At 37.6% G+C, this 22,051-nt stretch overlaps 3 protein-coding genes across 4 annotated transcripts; 2 read left to right on the top strand and 1 right to left on the bottom strand.

The window, feature by feature from the left end:
• The first annotated feature begins 2 nt into the window (after window positions 1-2).
• On the top strand, window positions 3-12,572 carry ints11 (integrator complex subunit 11). The gene is made up of 17 exons (XM_038723103.1): window positions 3-176; window positions 458-555; window positions 1,732-1,805; window positions 1,918-2,146; window positions 2,264-2,362; window positions 2,446-2,480; window positions 2,573-2,711; window positions 2,832-2,896; window positions 4,109-4,298; window positions 4,393-4,476; window positions 4,561-4,650; window positions 5,363-5,525; window positions 5,693-5,803; window positions 8,419-8,480; window positions 8,617-8,759; window positions 9,123-9,252; window positions 12,174-12,572. The coding sequence occupies exons 1-17, from the start codon at window positions 149-151 to the stop codon at window positions 12,237-12,239; spliced, it is 1,806 nt and encodes a 601-aa protein (XP_038579031.1). The 5' UTR covers window positions 3-148; the 3' UTR covers window positions 12,240-12,572.
• On the bottom strand, window positions 12,566-14,471 carry LOC119905783 (lysophosphatidic acid receptor 6). The gene is made up of 2 exons (XM_038723104.1): window positions 14,105-14,471; window positions 12,566-13,751 (listed from the first exon to the last, which is right to left on the bottom strand). The coding sequence occupies exon 2, from the start codon at window positions 13,664-13,666 to the stop codon at window positions 12,698-12,700; it is 969 nt and encodes a 322-aa protein (XP_038579032.1). The 5' UTR covers window positions 13,667-13,751; window positions 14,105-14,471; the 3' UTR covers window positions 12,566-12,697.
• Window positions 14,472-16,623: 2,152 nt separating this feature from the next.
• Window positions 16,624-21,837, top strand: LOC119906128 (PHD and RING finger domain-containing protein 1-like). Of its 2 annotated transcripts, none has more exons than XM_038723655.1 (7): window positions 16,624-17,173; window positions 17,942-18,025; window positions 18,127-18,251; window positions 18,540-18,631; window positions 18,909-19,108; window positions 21,356-21,445; window positions 21,527-21,837. In XM_038723655.1, the coding sequence occupies exons 1-7, from the start codon at window positions 17,027-17,029 to the stop codon at window positions 21,530-21,532; spliced, it is 744 nt and encodes a 247-aa protein (XP_038579583.1). In that variant the 5' UTR covers window positions 16,624-17,026; the 3' UTR covers window positions 21,533-21,837. The 2 variants fall into 2 exon arrangements, with proteins under 2 accessions (XP_038579583.1, XP_038579582.1); XM_038723654.1 differs by having other exon boundaries at window positions 21,356-21,449.
• Window positions 21,838-22,051: the final 214 nt, after the last annotated feature.

Here is a 22,051-nt window from a genome sequence, read left to right as displayed (position 1 = left end):
AAAAAAAAACCCGACCCGCATGTAAGTTAACTGAACAGCAAACATTTTGTTGCAAACAAGGTGTTATTCATAGAAAACAGTCCGCCCAGCTGGGTTACCGAGGTGTCATTCATCTGTCTTCAAAAACAGGCTGTCCTGATGAGAAAACATGCCTGAAATAAAAGTAACACCACTGGGTGAGTAACGTCCCAGTGGCTAAGTTAGCATCTGCATTGCTAGTTCCGTCAACAATAAATGTGTCTAAAACATTGAAGGTCTCTATTCGCTAAATGTCTGGCTCTGTTTGAATAGTAATAACTTGTGTATCTCCTGCTGTTATGAAGTCAAAAACAACTCGCAAGTTTCACCATTTATCGTTAGTAGCTGTTGTTAGCTGAGGAAGCTAACTTAGTGGTCTTACTGGCGCATTCACTGTGTTTTAAAAGCTTTCCTTCAACTTCACTGTTCCCTCTCCAAGGTGCTGGACAGGATGTCGGCCGCAGCTGCATCCTTGTCTCAATTGGAGGCAAAAATATAATGCTGGACTGTGGAATGCACATGGGATACAATGATGATGTAAGTTAAGTAGCTTATGGCTTAGAAAAAACAACAACAACAACTGTGTAAGATGATCAGTACGACATGTTTTTTTTTTCCTTTGGTTTGGTTTCTGTCATGAACAACGTACACATGACACACTTGTTCAAACATTTACATAAAAGTGCTAAAGTACTAAATACATAAATTCATCATGGGAGCTTGAAACTAAAGGTGCACAGACAAGGTGTTAAGAATAACCTGCTCCAAACCATATTAACTGCAAAGACTGCCATGTCTCAGCTACTATGCAGATTTATCTATAACTGATGCAGCATTACTCTAAATTAAAGCTTCATAAATTTATAAAGCACCTTCAATCTCACCTCTTTCAGTTTTGTTAATTAAAAAGTTTTTACACATGTTTTTAAATGCCTGCAATTTATTCACCTGGTGGTTGCTGTAATACAGGAGTGTTGTTGGCTAGCCATACTGACTAACTATAAGTTACAGCTGAAGATTACTTGTCTAACTGACTAGTCAATCTACTGAAAATATAAATTGCAACTTTTTTGGTAATCAGTTAATGGCTTTTTAAAGCAAACATTCTGTAGTTGCAGCTCCTCAAAACTGAGGATTTGCTACTTTATACCATTGTCATTGAATATCTTTGGGAGGGTGGTGGTGGTGATGGAGCAGTGGATAAGACCTGCCTTTGGTGTAAGAGACCCGGGTTCGGGTCCCTTACACCAAAGGCATGTGACCTGAGCAAGACACTTAACCCATCATTGCGTGTGACCTCTGACATGCACAGCAATTGTAAGTTGCTTTGGATAAAAGCGTCAGCTAAATGAATAAATGTAATTTCATAGACCAAGCAATGATTACCAAATTGTGTGGAAATTTATTGATTTTTACAGTTAAATATACCTACCTTTTTTACGTAACGTATTCTAATAGGCAACCCTTTCACTTCCATAACCAGCAGATTAATCAATAATGAGGACAACCTTTACTTACAGTATCTAATTGCAAGTGTAATCCCTCTTCTCTGCTCTTTAGCAGCATCTTCAGTGACTTTAGCTAAGTACCTGCAACTGTCTTCTTTCAAATGTTTTTTTTTATTTTGAATGCATTAATAATAATGTAACTTATATTAATATTATAAGTTCTAGCATAATGCTAATTGAATGCCACTCTCTTTTGTCATTGCAGAGACGGTTCCCTGACTTTTCTTATATAACCCAGAATGGACGTCTGACAGACTTTTTGGACTGTGTAATCATCAGGTTTGTTGTCCTCATATTTACATGATATAGTGCCATTTCTCTCTTATCAACATGTATAAAATAAATAAAACAGTCCAGTATTCTGACATGGCTGCACCTGTTCCTTTCTCAGCCATTTCCACTTGGACCACTGTGGCGCTCTGCCCTTCATGAGTGAGATGGTGGGCTACGATGGACCCATCTACATGACCCATCCCACCAAGGCTATCTGTCCCATTTTGCTGGAAGACTTCCGCAAGATCACGGTCGACAAAAAGGGAGAAACCAACTTCTTCACCTCGCAGATGATCAAGGACTGCATGAAGAAAGTTGTACCTTTGAACCTCCACCAAACTGTCCAGGTGCAGTGCCGATATCATTTTTGATGTGCCCAGATATCCAGCTATTAATCATTTCTGCACCAGCTGCTCGTCTCTTTTGATGGCGAATCAAGCTGTTTTTTGTTGTGCTGCTGGCAGGTGGATGATGAGCTGGAGATCAAGGCATACTATGCAGGCCATGTCCTGGGAGCTGCCATGGTGCAGATCAAAGTGGGATCAGAGTCTGTGGTCTACACTGTGAGTGTAAACAAGTTTGTACTGTATCAAACTCAGTGAATTTGACTGCCAAGATCTCAGAATAATGTCTTTTTTATTTTCAGGGAGACTATAACATGACACCTGACAGGCATTTAGGGTAAGTGGCCTTTACTGCATTTAATTATTGTATGCTGGAGTTTATGCCCACGCACTACACAGTGTCTTCATCCTTGTGTTGTACATTTGCAGTGCTGCGTGGATTGATAAGTGCCGTCCAGACATCCTCATCTCAGAGTCCACATATGCTACCACCATCCGTGACTCAAAGAGATGCAGAGAGAGGGACTTTTTGAAGAAGGTGCATGAAACCATAGAAAGAGGAGGAAAGGTAATTCTTTACTTTGTGGTGGAGGTTTTTGTTTTTCTTTATATTACATTATGGGGAAGGGATGAAGGTTTTACAAACATTCAGTGCAAATGTTCAAATGTTTCCTTGTTATCTTTTCAGGTTCTCATTCCTGTGTTTGCCCTCGGAAGAGCACAAGAACTCTGCATCCTGCTGGAAACATTTTGGTAGGGTTGTTCTTCAGTTTTTAAAACAAACTCCAGAGGCAAAATTCAAATAAGTTTTGTTTTACATTTTCAGTAAAGCTTTGTGAATGTACAGTGCACAGCATAAATGAGTACACCCCTTTGAAAATTAAGACTCTTGTCCATTTCTCAGTGAATATGAGACCAATAATATTATATTTATATTATATTAATTCTATACCATAACAGTGAGGTCTCGTAGCTTCTCTAGGAAAAAAACAACAACATTTTATTCAAACGAGGTGTTTATTATTATTATTATTATTTATTTTATAAAATTATACACCCTATCAACAAATTCTACTAAATCTAATATTTTGTATGGCCTCCTTGACGTTTAAGAACAGCAGCAAATCTTCCAGAACAAGACTTGAACAAGTTGACAACAACAACTTGAACAAGTTGACAACATACAGCTACATCTATCTTTCTCCATTCTTGAAGAATTAACTCTTTCAGATCCTGGATGCTGGATGGAGAATAAAACTTGTCTTTTCAGAACTCCCCACGAGTATTGGGTTGAGGTCTAGAGACATGCTTGGCCACTGAATCACTTTCACCCTGCCTTAAATGTATGTTTTGGGTCATTATCGTGTTAAAAGGATTTTCTATGTTAAATACCTCTCTTAATTGATTGATTGATGTTTGATTGGACTCAACTCTTGGTGGATTCATGTTAATTATAATTATATCAGTTTTCTAAGACATTCATTGGGGTTTACTCATTTTTGCACCATGATCTTAAATGTTTTGGTTAGATTTTTTCCAGTTTTGCCTTTTGTACTGAGTGATCTGATTTCAAGCCAACAAAACAAATATGCACCAATATTTTATTGTATAGGATCCCATATAAAGTATTAATTTTAAAGTGAGATGGATGTTTGTCTGAGAAATTTGTTGGGGTGTACTCATTTATGCTGTGAACTCTAAATAATAATAATAATGATAATGTGGTGTAATTCAACTCAGCCGAACCTGATTTATAAAACACCTTCCATACAAATGTGCAGCCCAAAGTGATTCACACAGCAAAAATGAGAATTGCACATGATTACAATACATAAAGGTCCAAAATTGTCAGCTCCCTTGAATAGCTGTATTCATTCAATTAAGCTTGATCAAATTATGATGGTGTGTGAACTTAATCATATCAAGTGGCAGCAGACACTCTAATTACCTCCCCTCACCAACCAGGGAGAGAATGAACCTGAAGGCCCCAATCTACTTCTCCACTGGGTTGACGGAGAAAGCTAATCATTATTACAAGCTTTTCATAACATGGACCAACCAGAAGATCAGAAAAACATTTGTACAGAGAAACATGTTTGAATTTAAGCACATCAAGGCCTTCGACCGCTCCTACGCTGATAATCCTGGACCTATGGTAAGTATCATTTTTCCTCCAAAGTGTGCAAGCTTTTAAGAAGTTATAGGAGGAAAAATAAATGGCAGTGAATAACAACTGTGTACACTTTCAGGTGGTGTTTGCCACACCGGGCATGCTGCATGCTGGTCAGTCGTTGCAGATCTTCAAGAAATGGGCTGGCAATGAGAAGAACATGGTGAGCCTCGTAAACAAATTGAAGATGTTTTTTTGTTTTTTTAAAATAACATTACTTGATAAACAGCTAGTTCTGTTTTTTTAGGTCATCATGCCTGGGTATTGTGTACAAGGAACAATCGGTCACAAGATCCTTAATGGGCAGAAGAAACTGGAGATGGAAGGGAGATCAACAGTAAGAGCTTTATAATTTCACCTTCATCTCTTAGTTATGGGATCATACTGTATTTTATTGCTTAAATTATTTCTGTCTGTTCTGCAGATGAAGTTGTGTATTTTACACATGGAACTAATGACCTCCATCATGTTATCCCACCTTTCTCTCATCTTCCTTGTGACTTATGTTTGTTGCAGAGTTGCTTTAAGAAATGCTTATTCACTTTCTTGGTGGGAGAAAATCTATACGACTGTTATACCTCTCTGTTAAACCATAAGCTATGGCCAGAAGGCAGTTAGCTTAGCAGAAATACTGATAGCAGGAAGAAACTGCTAGCCTGCTGTATCCAGTGGTAACAAAATCTGCCTACTAGCGCCTCTGAAGTTCACTTTCTAACATGTTAATTTGTGGGACTTTTTTAGTTTTTTTTACAGAGAGCAGGTAAATATTTTATAAATCCTCACAAAACAAATCACCTTTACATTTACATTTGTGTATAGATTAAACAAACGAGGTGTAATATGTTAATTTGTGAGCTTTAGACAGAGGCCAACTAGCTGTTTCCCCTTGCTTCCAGTTTTTATGCAAGGCTAAGCTAATGTCTCCTAGCTTCATATTTAAGGAAGCAGGAATTTCCCAAAATATATTTTAAAAAACAATGTGAAATTGTGATCCAGGTGAAAAACAACACATGCATAGTGACTGACATTTTTTTCTTTAATTCTAACAGCTGGATGTGAAACTACAGGTGGAGTACATGTCCTTCAGTGCCCATGCTGATGCCAAAGGCATCATGCAGCTTATTCGTATGGCAGAGCCTCGAAACATGCTGCTGGTACACGGGGAGGCAGTAAAAATGGAGTTCCTAAAGGGCAAAATTGAGCAGGAGTTCAGTAAGTGCATCTCCAACCGCGGCTTTCAACAGATTTGCAAAGTAGACCTGTGTACAACACATCAATAATGTTGTGCTTGTTATAAATAATTGGTAAATGAATGCAGGCTTACAGTAGGACGAGAAGGCACTGTCAGTGTTTTTAAAGTTTCTGTTTTAAAATGGCAGGCATAGATTGCCACATGCCAGCTAACGGAGAGACAGCGACTGTGACAACAAACCCCAGTGTGCCTGTGGATATCTCACTCAACCTACTCAAGAGGGAGATGGCTCTCGGAGGTATGTTTTGTTGATGGTTGAGAAACCTTAGGAATTTGTTTGTTTAATTCACAGCCTGAGGAGTAATAAAATGGCACTAGGGCTGAATGATTTTGAAAAAACATCTAATTGCGAATATTTTGACTCATATTGTATTTGCGATATTTGAGGGAATGGTCATTTTTACATCATTATAATATTATTATATCTAAATGATTATGGTGAGATTTTTGCAAAGAGCTGTACCAAACAAAGATGTTTTCTTAAAGGTTCACTGTGTAATATTTTTGAAGATCTATCAACAGAAATGCAATATAAGATCCATAACTATGTTTACAGTTGTGTATAAAGACCTTATATAATAAAACATTATGTTTTTATTACCTTAGAATGAGCCATTTCTATCTAGATAACCGTGGGCACCCCCTTCCACGGACGTTGCGACGTTGCATCGTCATGTTTCTACAGTAGCTGAAAACAGACAAACAGCACTACAGACCGTGTTTCGCGTTTTTATATACAGTCTATGGTTTCGTCACTAAGTTCTTCTGGTACAATTCAGGCAGTGCAGACACTCATCACTATGTTGAATACATACATTAGAAGAAGAAGTAGTAATAATATACTGCCGGGGTCTGCAAATAAGTTTTGAATCGGAGCAATATCTTCAACCATAAGATGGTGGATGAGAATATAAGCCATAATATTACTTCACTTAGGCTGTTGTTTGGTAAGCTCAGTTGGAGGACTTTTTTATTTAAATAGAAGATTGCAATAAACAAGCTTTCTCGCGCCTTTATTTTGTAGGCAAAACTACTAAAGAGGAAGTGATTATGTGAGTAACTGCTGTTGTTATGACTGAGATCTTTTTTTAAGCAAAGTATTTATTTATTTATATTTTTTGCAGCTATTAAAGCACCATAATCTGGTAGCGGGCCAGATATTATTGTTGGCGGGCAGTTTTGGCGAGGGTCAATAGAGAATTATTGTGTTTCCTTGTCAATGTTTGTATAAACTTTATTTAATATGTGGTTTATAATGGACAGTGGTGCAGCAACAGTAACAGTGTTTCACACTCTTGGCTTACATTTTCCATGTTGTCTGTCAATGGCAAAGTCACAATAATATATGGTTTTACTGAATAATTAAGTAAATATAATTTCTTAATAAATATACCTAAAGAAACCTCATTTGGCTTGACTGGCCACTCTCTGCTATCTCAGAAGAGGCACCTTTTGTGCTGTGTCAGACACCGTAGCTGTCCTACCCTCTTTGAAAGGTTAGGGGGCAGTGGTAGACTGGACAGAGTGTTCCAATTCACAACCCTCATGACTAGATGCCACTAAATCTGAACCTTTAAGTCTGTAGATTATCATGTGCAGGCCAGGACATCTCTGCAGCACAACAATATATAATATAAAATGGGATTAATTTGACACACATTTTGCGATTTGAAAAGTGCTGTAGGCCATATTTCGATTTGGATAAAATTTCGATTAATTGTTCAGCCCTCAATGGCACACAGTTTGTCCTTGGTAACAGTGGTTTTGGTACAGGGTGCCTACACAGTTTCACTTTAAGGATTTTGTTTATTGAGCTTGACCTTTTGACTTCTGTTGATTTGTGCAGTGTACTTTACTAGCAATCTTGCCCCATCGCACATAAATGTCATGACCCAAATTAGTTGTCGTAATGACAAATGTCGTGACTTTCCAAGCTTCTCAAGACTTGTTCAAAGAATCTGTCGCTATTATCCCTCGTCTTTTCAAACTTATGTTCGATTTCTGTAGCAGCTGGCTGAGGTCTGCGATTCAAGACTATGTTGCTTTTAACAGTCACATACAGTTCTATTGTGTAATTATTGTGAATTAAAACGTTGCACCTTGAAAACAAACACATAAAACACAAACATTCATTTTACAATCAGAATAAAACACACAGACATAGAGTAGATGCACACTAATTAATAACAAACAATCGATCCATATAAGAATTTCCCAACACATACTGATGTAAAAATTATATATAATAAATATAATCCCACTTGTTAATAATGTCAAAGATGATAAATGTTTGGACTGATAACAGAAGAGCTAAGGTGTTACTTTATTACGATTTGGTTCTTTTTAAAAATGCTGTTTTTGCGGGCATTCTTGCCTAAAAATAAAGTTGTTGAAAAAAAATGACATGTCTGAGCACTTTACACCTAAAATTGAAATATAATAGCAGTTGAGTAATGTTGTCCAGCAAAGATATTTTTAATTCTGCATTGTTTGAACCATTGAAAGTATAATGCAAAACGCTTCAAATTGCCATTCATTCATCACTGCTCAGATGTTATTATTATTGCCAGAGCGGCAGCTAGTTAGCAATGCATAGTACAGCGGGTTGCCAGATCATCGGCCCACATATCAAGCTCTTTCACACTTCATCGTAATAGACTGCTTTTTGCAGAAAATGCACAAACCCTGGCAACTCTGGTCCAACAGCTGAGATTGTTTGAGATCTGTAAAATTATTGTAAAGGACAATTCAGCAGCACCGTCGGCATCGTCCATACCCAAATCTATGCCTATGTGTTAATGTAATTATTTACTTCTTTATCCATGAATGTTTTAAACCATTCTTGTGTTGAAGGGCCTCTTCCTGATCCCAAAAAACCTCGCACCATGCATGGAACCCTGATCATGAAAGAAAACGTAAGTTGGCTCTTTGGATTTCTAACTGCTTTTGTGACCTTTTACATTGATGACCTGCAGTCTAGTGGGATTTGCTCGGGTCATCACGGTCGACAGACGGTGATCTACTCCCTTGTTTTCTTTCCCATGAGCACAGAGTCTGAAGCTGGTGTCGTCGGAGCAAGCCCTGAAGGAACTGGGCCTCAATGAACATCAGTTACGCTTCACCTGTCGTGTGCAGCTCCAGGACCCACACAGTGACCCCGACACACTTCACAGAATCTACACACACCTTAAGAGGTTACTTGGCCTCCTGCATCTGTTTACTGTCTGCACCTACACCATCCACTCTCTGTACTGTCCTCCTGTGAACCACATCACTGTTTTATGCCTTCTTTTTTACTTGCTCACATTTATAAATTTAAAAATGTATTTCCTCCCAGGGTCTAATTTCTTTCAATTTCTTTTAGTATATTTGTGATGTACGTGAGCATATACAGACACATATGTGTCATTTCTGAGATTTTTTTCTCACCCCTGTGTTACTGGATGCTTGTGATGTGAGAGATGTTTCACTTCTGAATCATGTTTTTATTTTCGCTGCATTTTGTGACATGTAAACTGACTGTTATCACCCCTGGCTTTTGCATTTCTATGCTTCAGCGTGTTAAAAGGTTACACCATCCAGCACCTCCCTGATGGCACAGTCATGGTAGAGTCTATTGTCATCAAAGTCTCCTCCTCCACTGAAGACCCCAACACTAAAGTCCTACTACTCTCCTGGAGTTATCAGGTAAAACATTTTCATTGTTGTGAAGATGGGCACCTCGGGGACTAAATGTTGTATGGAGAAAATGAGAATCAGTTCTAAGAGGATACTTTATTCCAGTGCAGGGAGGTTACAACAGTTTGTGGTTCTGAAAATGCTTTAAAATTTTACGAAGGCATCTAAATAGTCTTTTAAATGCCTTGCACATTAGACTTGTTTTAGTTTAGTTCTTTATTGTCCAGTGACAGGAAATTCTTTTGGCAGCAAGGCAGCATAAAAACATAACCGCAATAAAAACACAATAAAACTGTCCCACAGTTTTCTGTGGCAGGCCAGAGAGAAAGACTTTACAGCAGCTAATTAATTGTACAGGTTATAAAAACATGTACAAGTCTCTCCAGGTTTGGTTTTGACTTATTGTTGCGATCTGTTTAAGTGGTAAAAAGCTAATTTTGTAACACTAAGTGATTGGTTATTGTGGAAACTAAAGTCAACAATTGGGAAGGTCCCCAATGTTCTACACTTTATCTATCTAAGGAATTTCTTATCTCTTCACCTCAGCACCAGAAACAACAACAAGTATCGTAGCATCTTCTGTTTTGTCTTAATATCGAGGTGAAAACATGTGACTCATCCACTGGTGTATACCTGGATATGAAGGTTAAACAAAGTGGGGCTCTTATTATGCAGATATGTCGTAAACCATTGAAGTGGCACTGAAATCTAGAAGCATAAGAATGAACACCTTTCAATCTGTGCTTATGCAGAGATCATTGACAACTCTGACAAGAGTGAGGTCCGAAAATGTATCAAAAGACAGAAGCAGTAAGATAACTGTAGAGGTGATAGTAAACAGGCACCCAGGTATTTATAGCTCTTCACAGTTTTGACCTTAGAAGCTCACTGGCTGGTGTGACGACTGATTTCAGTTTAACTGACAACCACTCTGTCATCTGCAAATTGTAGTTGTGACAAGACATACACCTGTGGGGATAAATTTATGTCTTGAATGTGTATTTGTGCCCTCAAAGTGCTTGCCTCAACCCTGCTCAGCAGCTGAATCCTGGGTCCATATTTATATAGGCAACAAATGTTAGGTAACTAAACGTCAAGCTTATATATGGAACAACATGATACCTAAATTAATAAAATGTATTATTTTCAAAATGATATTTACTAATACGCCATTTACATTTTAGACTTTAAGTAAGCACTGGCAAGCTTACTTGCACGGATTGTTTTAAACGGCATAAAAACATGTTGCCGCCTGCATGTATGTGCAGTATTAGATGTTGAAAACCCCCTGTGGGCTGTGTTCACACCTTTTTGTGAAGAACTATTTTTTTGTTTACTACAGGTGGGTTAAAATGAATCCTCACACAATCCTGGAGATACACCATAACGCACATCTCAAATATCATAGCTCTGCTATAATTTGTAATAAATAAAGAATATATAAATAAGATTCTACATAGATTTTTACTATTTAATTCATATATCCTTCATGACAGTTAGGCGGGTGACTTCCAGCTAAAGGGACATGATTGTGTTCAAAATAGAAGTTTTAGTTTGCTCGTGACTTGTGCACATTATCTTTATGAGAGATCAAAGTTTTATTAACTACTGCTGATTTAGTTGCTTCTGACAGAATCATCCCTGAGGCAAAACCCCCTACCCATTACAAAAAAAAGCATAAAGTTGTAACCTTGGTTTCTGCAGAGACATCACGTTCCCCTCTGCATCTGCAGGAGTATATGATGACAGTTTTCGATAAGAAGCTTTTTCATTTACTACTTGTGGAACCCTGCCCACGCTATTTCCTGTCCCAGATCCTCTTCGCCACAGCGCACAAGACATTTTTGTTGGCAGAAATCCAGCCTGACCGCATCACCAGGGGGGATATCAATTAAACATTCTTTACATACCCACACAGTCCTGAGGTGGGGTTTGATCAGCCATGAAAAGTGAAAAACACTTGTGTGGGCAGACATTATGAGAGTAGGGTCTTTGAATTTGAGAATAAGATAAAGGTTGAGGGTGCTGAAAACCTGCCTGTTGAACTCAGTCAATGCGCAATGGAAGGAGAGTGGTTTCTGCGGCTTTATATGTTACATGCGAAGATACAGTGTGTATTTTTGCCTCTTTGTCATCTTAAGAAGATTGTTTAAAACACAGAACTGTACAGAATCCTTTTCATGGCAGGAAATGCACAGGTCTGCATTTAATTGTCCGACCTAAATGTAATGCTGTTATGTTATAACGGTTATAAAAACACCTGTGCTTCTCCTTTTATGTCTTTTTTTTATTTTATTACAGGTGTCAAGTTAATAAAAAAACACAAATCATGAAATAAAGAAGAACAAATACAAATGTAGTTTCAATAAACTAAAACATTAAGTGTAAATTAACCATTTTAAGTCATTAGTTTCAACTATAATGCTTTTCTGTCATCGTTAGCTAAATGTTATTGGTTTTGGACTGTTGGACAGACAAAACAAGACATATGAATGTTGTCTTGACCCATAGGACAATTTCATAAGCATTTTCACTATTTTCGGACATATGAAAGACCAAACAATGAATCGAGAACATCTGTAGATTAAACGATGATAAAATAACATTAGTTGCATCCCTATTTCACTATATTATGCTTGTGGAGGTTTACCTATTTAGGCCTTTATTATTCATGAAACAATCACTCCGCCGGTAGTACAAAGCCAGTAGTAAGTCTTTTTACCCTATGACTGCTAACTGCAGGCATAGGGTAAAAAGGTTGGGAACCACAGTGACATATAATATATAGTTACTAGTCAGTCCTCTGCAGTTCCTCCTTGTCCCAGTAGCACTCTCAGGTTATCTGTGTTTAAGTTAACATGCGTTAACTTGCTTTGTAATTTACTACAACGCTTCTTTTTTGACTTTTATGTTCTGGTTTTCTTTGTCAGGACGAGGACCTGGGGAGCTTTCTTTCAAATCTACTGAAAAAAGGACTTCCATCTGGACTGTGCTGAAACATCTTTTGTCCCAAAATTATGAAGATTTGAAGGACATTTTACTCTAAAAAGAATTCATGTGCCGTCAAGATTTTGAACTTGGATTTCTAAAGGCTTGAGACTCCCTCCCATCGCAGAGAATTTCACGTTCTTATTGTGTAAACCTCATCAACATTAAGGCTAAATTCCCCTTTCACTGTTGGGATAGGGATCCTTAAATGAACCCGTTATCTTAAATGTATCCAGGCTGCTGCCCTGATTGTCTTTTTTTAGTGATGTTGCAGACTTTTTCATGGACTCATTTATAGACTGAACTGCACAAGATAAAGAAAAATAAACTCATATACTGATTTCTCCCTTTATTTTGATGTACAAAGCCAGTTTGAACATTTTTATTAAAAAAATAGAAAATTACAATGACAATGAAGCATATACAGAGCTATATTTATAGCAGGCATGTGCTTTACCCCCTTCGCTCATCCATCTGCAATGTTATAAACACCCCTCCTCCTTCTGACTCTTCTCCACAGCCATGTCATCTTTAAACGCTTCCATTTGAATTGGCTGGTGGTGACATAGTAAAGCACGGGGTCCATGCAAGTGTTAAGGATGACGAGCGCCATGGTGACCCGCCTGGCATTGTAGATGGCATTGACAGAGGAGCATCTCTGGATGATGTCCATTCGCCTAAGGAGATGCAGCAGGTACACCACATGGTAGGGCAGGAAGCAGAGCAGCGTTATAGCCAGGATGGTGTAAATGACTCTCACAGCTTTTTGGGCTGTTTTAGTCTTTATCATGGAAATACGGCTCGCAGCCAGTGGGTAACACACCAGGGTGATCGTGGAGGGCAGCAGGGAGCCGAAGATCAGGCACACCACGCTGTAAGCCACCAAACGTGAGCTCCACTCAGTCTTGTCGAAATTCTCGAAGCACTTGTGGCTTCCAGATTCGTCGTCATTGGTTTTCAGAGGCCCCATGAGGATAAAGACTAGCATAGCTACTCCAACCACACACCAGAGCAGCACACTCACAACCAGAGAGCACCAGAGGCTCCGCAGCCTCAAATAGGTGTGAGGATGTACAGTAGCCATGTAGCGATCCACACAGATACAAGTCATGAAACAGATGCTCATGTAGATGTTGGCAAACAACATAATCCCGGTGACACGGCAGACGACATCTCCAAACACCCAATTGTTTCCATTGATGTGGTAGTGGATCCTAAAGGGTAGAGTGCAGATGATGACGATGTCTGCCAGAGCCAGATTACTGATGTACACACTGAAGGCTGTGCGGTCAGTTGTCCTGAAGGTGAAGGCGATGAGGGCTGCCAGATTCCCCGGTAGACCTACAAGTAAAGCTATGATGTAGACTGTTGGGTAAAGGTAGTATTGGTACTCTGCTGAAGGGGTACTGCAGTTGTTGTCTGTCACATTCATCATTGCAGGTTGAGTGTTTTGTCAGTGTAATCAAGTGAAAGTCAGACAGCGTAGGTTGATTCTCATAAACGCAGGTTCTTTTCTGTAACTGTATACAAACATTTTTCCATTCAGAGTTTTTCCACTTTACTTTCACACCACCATCTTTTTTTCTGCTTTTAACACATTGTTTTGGTTCCAGACTCCATCCTTCTGTATGGTGAAACAGAAAAGGCTGCCCAAAAGTAAAAAGCTAACAGTTTCACTTCTTTCTGTTCTTGAGAGATGAAATATTTCACCATACTAATTACTTGCGACAACATACATAAATGTAATTTCAAGAATGAAAACTTTTCTGTAAAATTAGATTTCTATTTGTAAAATCTTAACCTAAACTAAACCTAGACTATATATACTAAAACAAAACATGAAATAACAAGCCTTTTGGAAAAAAACACTTACCAAGTTGTTTAGGGGCTCCTTCGCCTGATCTCCGAATGCGGAAAGCTGCGCTGCATGTTGAAAACTTGAGATGAAAGCTCAGTTTTGTTGCTACACTTTACACGTGCAGCTGAGTGTACAGTGAGTTTATACCATTGCTGCTCTCTGCTCAGGACTCCTCATTTCCTGTTTCCATTCAGATGTAAAGTTAAGAAAGGAGCAGGAAACGATAGCATGCAGTCTTTTACACGGTGCAGTGTAATAAGATACTTAATATCAAGGCATCAAGTACCAAGTTAATTTATGTATCCTCAAACAAAACAAGGTTGTACAACCAAATGATAGTTTGTTGTCCCTTTATGCTACGCACATAGAACATAACAGATAATTAAAATTATATAACAATATGGTAACACATAAAATAAAACAAAATAGTAAAACTTCCATTAAAAGTCTAGTCTCATTAGACGCCTGTTTGTGACAACTAAATAAACATCTCAGATACCTGGTCTGTTTTTAAGAAGTTTTCTTTATGTATAAAACCTCTTAAAGCCCACTGGGTACATACACCAATGTATAATTTATTCAGATTTACCAGCATGATGATTTAAATAAGGGGGGGGGGGGTCATTAAGTCTGGATATGTTTCCATTCCTTGATTATTCATATTCCTTTTGTCCGTAAGGGTTCACCGCTTAAAAGAATCAACATGGTTTTTCATAAAAATGTATCTAAGTTGAAATGACGACAGTAACCTACGGCGTTCATCCTTTCTAAGGTAGTCAATCTCTCTCTCTCTGTGTGTTCATCAGTAAGAGCCATTCATTCATAATTGATATGTTATTTGATCGCCTTATTTTTTATTAAGTAAGTAATATTCATCTTGGTTGAAATAAACAATTTGACAGTAGCCTTTAACCTATTACTTGACGTTTTACAATACATACCTTTTTATAGACAGTCTATGGTACATACACATATACATACACCTATAAACCCAGGAAATAATTCTGCAGTGCATTTTTTGAATTAGCATCTGGGATAATGTAACACTACAACCGTCATCACCACTATATTTACTAATATTTATGTTGAAATACAACACCAATCCATTAACTAACTGTTTGGTTCTTATGGGAATGAGGATGTTCTGTGTTAGTTAATGGATTGGTGTTGTATTTCAACATAAATATTAGTAAATAAAGACATCCTCATTCCCATAAGAACCAAACAGAAATTAAAGCAGCTCTCTCAGAAATAAAGACAAAAAAAAACCAAGATGCACTTCTTACAAAATATAACTACAAAATATAACTCTCACAAGGAAATCAACGTGCTTCCTTCTCATCCTTTCCGCATTTCTCTAAGAAATATACATGCCTTGCCTTTTGTTGAGGAAATATATTTTCACTCCTGTCAAACACATCCTGTAATTCCTCTGTCTTTTCATTCTCTGTGCATTGTGTACAGTATTCCTATAGTGGAACATTACATGGCATGTTTGCTGTGTGGTAATCAAACAAAAAAAAATTAGGATGTGCCCCATGTACAATGCCTATAAAAAGTATTCACCCCCCTTGGATGTTTCACCCTTTTGTTTCTTTTATACATGAAATCATGGTCAATATAATTTGGCTTTTTTGACAAGAATTTGCAAAAAAAAAAAACCTCTTTAATATCAAAGTGAAAACGGATTTTTACAAACTAATGTCAATTAATTAATAATATAATATATGCCTAGAGCTGGCCGTCCTCACAAACTCCTCACGCTTCAGGGGCTCAGATGGGAGAGACTGTACATACAACCACTGTTACCCAGGTTCTTCACCAGTCGAGGTTGTGTGGGAGAGTGGCAAAGAAAAGGCCACTGTTGAAAAAAAACTCCCATGAAATCTCGTCTGGAATTTGCCCAAAGACATGTGCTAGACTCTAAGGTCAATTGGAAGAAGATTTTTTGGTCTGATAAGACAAAAATTTAGCTTTTTGGTTATCAGACTAGACGCTATGTTTGGCGAACACCAAACAATGCACATCAATACAAACACACCATCTCCACCGTGAAGCATGATGATGCAGCATCATGCTCTGGGGATGCTTCGCAGCAGCAGGCCCTGGAAGGCTTGTAAGGTAGAGGGGAACATGAATACAGAAAACAGATCAGCTGAAATAGTGGCCCTAAAAATTGATTTTCATAGACTGACCCTCCTGGAAACAGGGCCTCAGGATCAGGTAATAAAGAAGGACCTTATCATGTCAGTATTGTGCTTTTAGTAGTAATGCATATTTCCTAATAAAATTAGTAGTTATCAAATTGCCACTAACCAGTTGCCACATTGTTGAAACCCACTGAAACCATAGAGTGAACCCTGGGCCAGTTGCCCGCTTAGCCCAGTTGTTAATTCAGTTTTGGTAGTTTGAAGTAACTTTTTAGAAATGTCAAATACAGGTTGGTATGGTTCCTAAACACTTTATTGTGGAACAAAAAAAACAATCAACGTTAGAACCGTGGATCTGATGCTTTTATTCTGAAAGACTGGGACCGGATGTTTTTCTGTGCAGCGCGGAACATGAAGTGAAATGAAAAGTAGTAGCTAACAGTTAGCAATTTTAATGTTTCAGTTAAAATGCGAATTATAATTGTTTTATTTAATAGATGCTGTACAACCAGCTAGCCTAAAAGCCAACAATGATTAACAATGTTTGTCTGTCTGTACTGGTTTAATACAAAACCGTACTGAGTAACGGGTTCACGGTAACAGTTACTGTTAGCTAACGTTAACAGCAAGCCGATCTCGTGCTATGGTATATTTAATATCATGTCATAGCAACAAAATTGAGAAAAGATTGCTTTATACCTAATAGCAGAATTTAGAGACACTTTCTGCTTTAAGTGTGCGTAAAAGATCATCTAAACACGCTTTTTTGGTCAGGAATATTTAAACTATGGATAAGTCCACAGCGGGTGCAGATGTCATATCAGATTCAGATAAATGCTACATCTGCCTAAGCCCCTTTGAAAAGCAAGCAGTGGCCTCTCTGGAGAGCTGCCAGCATGTCTTCTGCCTGGACTGTATTCTCCAGTGGTCTCAGGTAAACAGACACTTCACCTGTCACTCCGGCAAAATAGTCAGTCTTACTAATTAAAATGGTAACACCACAGTGTAGAAATACTTTGTTACAAATAAAAGTTCAAAGTATTAACACCAAAATATACTTAAAAGTAAAAGTTCTCATGCAGAATGCCAAATTTCATAATAATAGTATATTGTATTATAATTATTGGTACATTAATATGTATATCACTTATAGTTGCAGCTAGTAAAGGTGGGTCTAATTTAAATAATTTTATATATTGCTGGGTAGCTTGTAAATTTGTGATAAAGTCTTATTTTAACCTGTGTATATATCATAATTTTGTAGTATTGATCTGAATCTGAAAAATAATTCCTAACTAAGTTGTCATACATGTAGTGGAGTAAGAGGTACACTTTTTTCTTAAATATAGTGGAGTAGCAGTATAAAGTAGCTGAAAGGGAAATACCTCAAAATTGTGCATTAGTACAGTAAGTGAGTAAATGTACTTTCTTAAATTCTTCCAATAAGGCGTAACAAATACACTTTGGCAATGTCAGAAATTTGCAAGATAAACATACTTTTCTTGAAACAATTGATTTGTGTTTCAAAACAAGTGTAATGAATTAATGATCACTTGGCTCATTTATCATATATTAAGTGCTAAACAGTTTCTACTTCCAGCTTCTCAAATGTGAACACCTGCTGCTTTTGTCTGTTTTGTATAATTGTAGATGGAATATATTTGGGTTTTATACTGTGTGAATCTCTCATCTTGAATCTCAGACAGCCAACACTTGCCCGGTGGATCGGATCTCTTTTGCTTTCATCCACCAGAGACGGTGCCCAGGAGGGGCCATTCAAAAGAAGGTAATCATCTGCAGTATGCTGAAGGAAGCTTTCTGCCAAGTATTTGGAAATATATGTGGACAGTGTTGTGGGTGGGGGCTGAACTGTTTGTGCTGCTACAGATCAAAGTGAGGGCACAGGAAAAAAATGCTGATGAACAGGAGGGGAGCAACACTGTTATCTGTGAGGAATGTGGACGCAGCGACCGCAGGCACCGGCTGCTGGTGTGCATACACTGCGATTCAGGGTATGGCATTGCAGTGCACTTTAAAGTTAGACATTTTTATCTTGTCATGATTCCACCTCCAGATAACTTTAGTCTTTAATGTTCAGAACATCCCAGTGTTTGTTTATTGAAAGCAGTAGCATTATATTGAGTTCAGTAGTGAGTTACACTTGACTGACTTTGACCTGTTTCCCTATGATGTTTTTATTTCACTGAAACACAAACTACAAGCTCTTGTTGGAGCTGCTGGAAATACAGGTTAAAGGTACTTAATCCAAGAACTGTGTACTGTTGTACTTATTGTTTCAGGTATCACTTGGACTGTTTGACACCATCATTAAACACGGGTCCTGAAGGTGACTGGATTTGTCCTGAGTGTGCGGTCAGTCCTCAGCATACAGGTAAAGCTGTGTAGTTCACTAAGTAGGCGTCTGTCACCCAAATTGACACACATTATCCTGTTTTTTTACTTAACACATGTTATAATTTTTGTATTGTAGCCCTTGTGTAAAGGGCCATGCTGGTGGTTTCAACCCATTAAAAAACAAAAGTAGTTAAATGACTGTTTACAATAGGAAGTAACCATTAAAAAGCTAATATTTTCAGTGAGTAAAGAAATAGATGATAGATTATTGCAAGTAATTCAGTTTTTCTTTGTGTAAAATTGTCCCTGGACAGACATCTCCATGGTGGAGGAGGAGATCAGTGATGAAGAGCTAATGGACCTCCTAGCTGAAGTAGATGAAACTGCATCTACCAGCAGTCGCCTTCGGCCCTCAACCATAAATAATCCCAGCAGCTCCATGGAACGACGACACAGCCAGAGGATCCAGAGCAAAGCCAGAGGCGAATCCAACTCTCGCCCCCAAACCTACTGGGTCTGTTCAACATTACAGTTTATCTAGGCGGCATGAGGTGAACATGTGGAGGTCCCCACTCTCAGTATGATTATAATTTGGCGTTAATGCAAGAGGTTCACATACACAATATGTGTACTACAAATACAGTAAGTCTGTTAGTTTAACTGTTACGGCTTAGCAATATTTTCTGATATACAAACTAAATGATATATAACGTGTGTGTGTATATATATATATATATATATATATAAATCCCCCTCTCACAACTTTAATTTTAAAGTTAAGTGCAAAAGTACAGTCAAGCTAGAAAGATAGAAATACAATGCAGAGTGATTTAAAAAGTACATGAAATACCCATTTACAAGAAAATAAGGAAATATAAGTAGATAAATATTACAGTGCAGATGAGTTGTGACTTTTTTCTTTATCCAGATAATCAGAAATTATAAATCTGCTAATACTGTTTTGTGTGACTCAAGGAAAATATGAACATATGATTGTTTTCTGAAAATATAAAATGATAGAAAGTAACATCAATAAAGACAAATGTAACTGATAATGAAATGTTTTAATTATACACATTGTACAAAGACATGCCATTTCTGTCTTTTCTGTTTGGATCAGGAAACAAGAATACTATACTTCTAGTATTCTGGGTTTTCAAAGAGTACCAGGTGATCATTTTGTTTTAGAAAAATAGATGCTTAGCTCTGTCACCTAAAACAAAATACATGGTAAGTCAACTAAGATACAATACAGACACATGTTTTATTTACAACATAAACAAAAAGCTGGAAAGAAAGTTTAAAATAAAAAAATAGAATGGGGAAGAGTATGTCAACCCTGTGTATCTTACCTCTATGCCACTAGCTCGTTCAAGTAAGTAGGGCAAAGAAAAAATCTTCAAGCCGTTATTCGAGATTGTGGTTTCATTCATTTTGCAGATTGTGTGCTAGATAAAGAAATCACTGTACAGGCATCGCTGTGGCATTTCACCACACTTCCTGCTCTGTTTTCCTGAGCATGTAATGTAAGCAGCAGTGATGTGTGAATCATGAGTGAAAGAGACTCGAGTCACAAGTCCTCATCTCCACCAACTCGTTCACTGACTCACCCCTCCTACCTGCCACTAGTGTAAGCTGCAAAGACGAGGCAAGATCACATGTCGTGCTCACTATTGTGCAATTATTATATTAACTGTATTTGTGGACATATATCAAGTTAATTACTGTATTAACCCAGCCCTGTGAGAAAAGCAAGAGTCGCTATCCCAGCCCACTCCGCTACTGTGGATATTTTTTTTGAACATCACAACCCAGATCAGAATTTGCGATCCATTCAGTCCAGTAACATTCTTCATCATCGTAACACTAAAATTCAGTGTTCCTGTTGTCAGTAAAGTTGTTCTCTGAATGAGAGGTTTTAGTGCCACAGTGAGGACAAACCCTGTCCTCACGTTATCTTACATATAAATGAAGCCAATGAATTTCTTGCAGTGAAGCATACAGATCTGACATGTGTGGGAAGAGAGAACTAGTAGGATCGGTGCATCCCTAAAAATCTGTTAACATCAAAATATTCTTTTAAAACAGATGTATTGGCCTCTTTGCATTCTTTGAGTCCAGTTAAGTTTACATCTTTACTATGTCACATGAGGAAAATCTTGTTGTAGCAAGGCAGCACATAAAACACAAACACAATATAGAATACAAATGTATTAAAAGTTAATGTAATAAAAGAAAAGAAAATGTGCTGCAATATGAATAAGAAGTGTTAAAGGGCAGTTTATGGTGCATTATTAGAATTAAGAGCCCAATTTTCAGAAACCTGTATCTAAGGGGAGCATGTCAGACCCTTAAAGAGACAATGGAGCTGAATTTTCTAAGATGGATTTCTTTCTTTCTTTCTTTCTTTCTTTCTTTCTTTCTCTCTTTTTTCTTTCTTTCACTTTCTATCTTTGTTTCTCATGAAATGGTGTTTGTTTCTTTCAAAACACATAATTATTACACATTATGTTGTAAGTTTGTGTACATTTTATCATTACTGATTTTAAATATTTACTATATACAAAGACAAAAGTCAGTTGATGGCATTTTACAAAAATGCATACATTGATGTGAATATACTGGAAACTAAGGCACCATCCAGCCACATCACCAGGTGTTGCTTTGTGCTCTTTGCTTCTGATCTGTTAAAGACAATCTTCGTAACATTGGTGTTAATCTCTCAGAATTATATTGTCTTGATCTTGTTTCTGTTTCTCAGCATGTACCAAAATACCTGCTATCAGCATCAAAGCCTGCAGTTGCAACAGATGAAGTAGCTGCACCTCATCATGACACCAGCAGTGCATCAGTCAGTAAGTTAGTCAGTCAGTACTCTTCCCCGCAGTCTGTACATACTTTGATATCTAACATGTGTTTTGTGTTTTCACAGAGTTAAAGACAAGAAAAAGAAGGAAGCGTGCAACTTGAGTTTCTGATACCAAGAGGAGTAAACGTTGGAAGAGGTCTGAATGTCACAGCAGATAAAGGTGCTCTTGTCAGATATGACCACATGGTGGCAGCATTGTGTTAACAGAACAGTTAAGTGTTCAGTTTCAGGCATAAACATTATGTGAAGGAACTGACTAAACCTTTTAGCAGGTGCTTTTTTGTTTCTTTTTTAAAGTGATGTTTTTAATTTTGGCATTATTCTTTAGTTTTCTTATCGTCAATAAGTCCCAATAAAAGAAAAAAACAACAATGCGTTAGTGTGTCTCTCAATACTCTATGACCTCTCTACCCTGTCTGGAACATTTAATTACTGAAGACATACATCTTTAAAAGGTCACAAATTTAAAGTTTCATTACAAAAACTGCCCTGTAACCTTTAGCAAACATTACTCAAACAAGAGTAAATACTGCATTTTTCGAATTGTTGTCAGTGTCGGATTAATATACATGGTATACACAATGTGCG

Source organism: Micropterus salmoides, unplaced genomic scaffold (assembly GCF_014851395.1).
Source record: "Micropterus salmoides isolate LMB-PRFRI ecotype aquatic unplaced genomic scaffold, ASM1485139v1 Ms_hic_scaffold_16, whole genome shotgun sequence".
Taxonomy (NCBI): Eukaryota; Metazoa; Chordata; class Actinopteri; order Centrarchiformes; family Centrarchidae; genus Micropterus; species Micropterus salmoides.
This window is presented reverse-complemented; position numbering and strand designations above follow the sequence as displayed.

Coding starts and splice junctions, on each gene's coding strand:
- ints11 (XM_038723103.1), top strand. CDS start 149: ATGCCTGAAATAAAAGTAACACCACTGG. Junction 2,897..4,108: donor ATCCTGCTGGAAACATTTTG/GTAGGGTTGTTC, acceptor CTCACCAACCAG/GGAGAGAATGAACCTGAAGG. Junction 5,526..5,692: donor CAAAATTGAGCAGGAGTTCA/GTAAGTGCATCT, acceptor TTAAAATGGCAG/GCATAGATTGCCACATGCCA.
- LOC119905783 (XM_038723104.1), bottom strand. CDS start 13,666: ATGATGAATGTGACAGACAACAACTGCAGTACCCCTTCAGCAGAGTAC.
- LOC119906128 (XM_038723654.1), top strand. CDS start 17,027: ATGGATAAGTCCACAGCGGGTGCAGATGTCATATCAGATTCAGATAAA. Junction 18,026..18,126: donor GAGGGGCCATTCAAAAGAAG/GTAATCATCTGC, acceptor GTGCTGCTACAG/ATCAAAGTGAGGGCACAGGA. Junction 18,632..18,908: donor GGTCAGTCCTCAGCATACAG/GTAAAGCTGTGT, acceptor GTCCCTGGACAG/ACATCTCCATGGTGGAGGAG.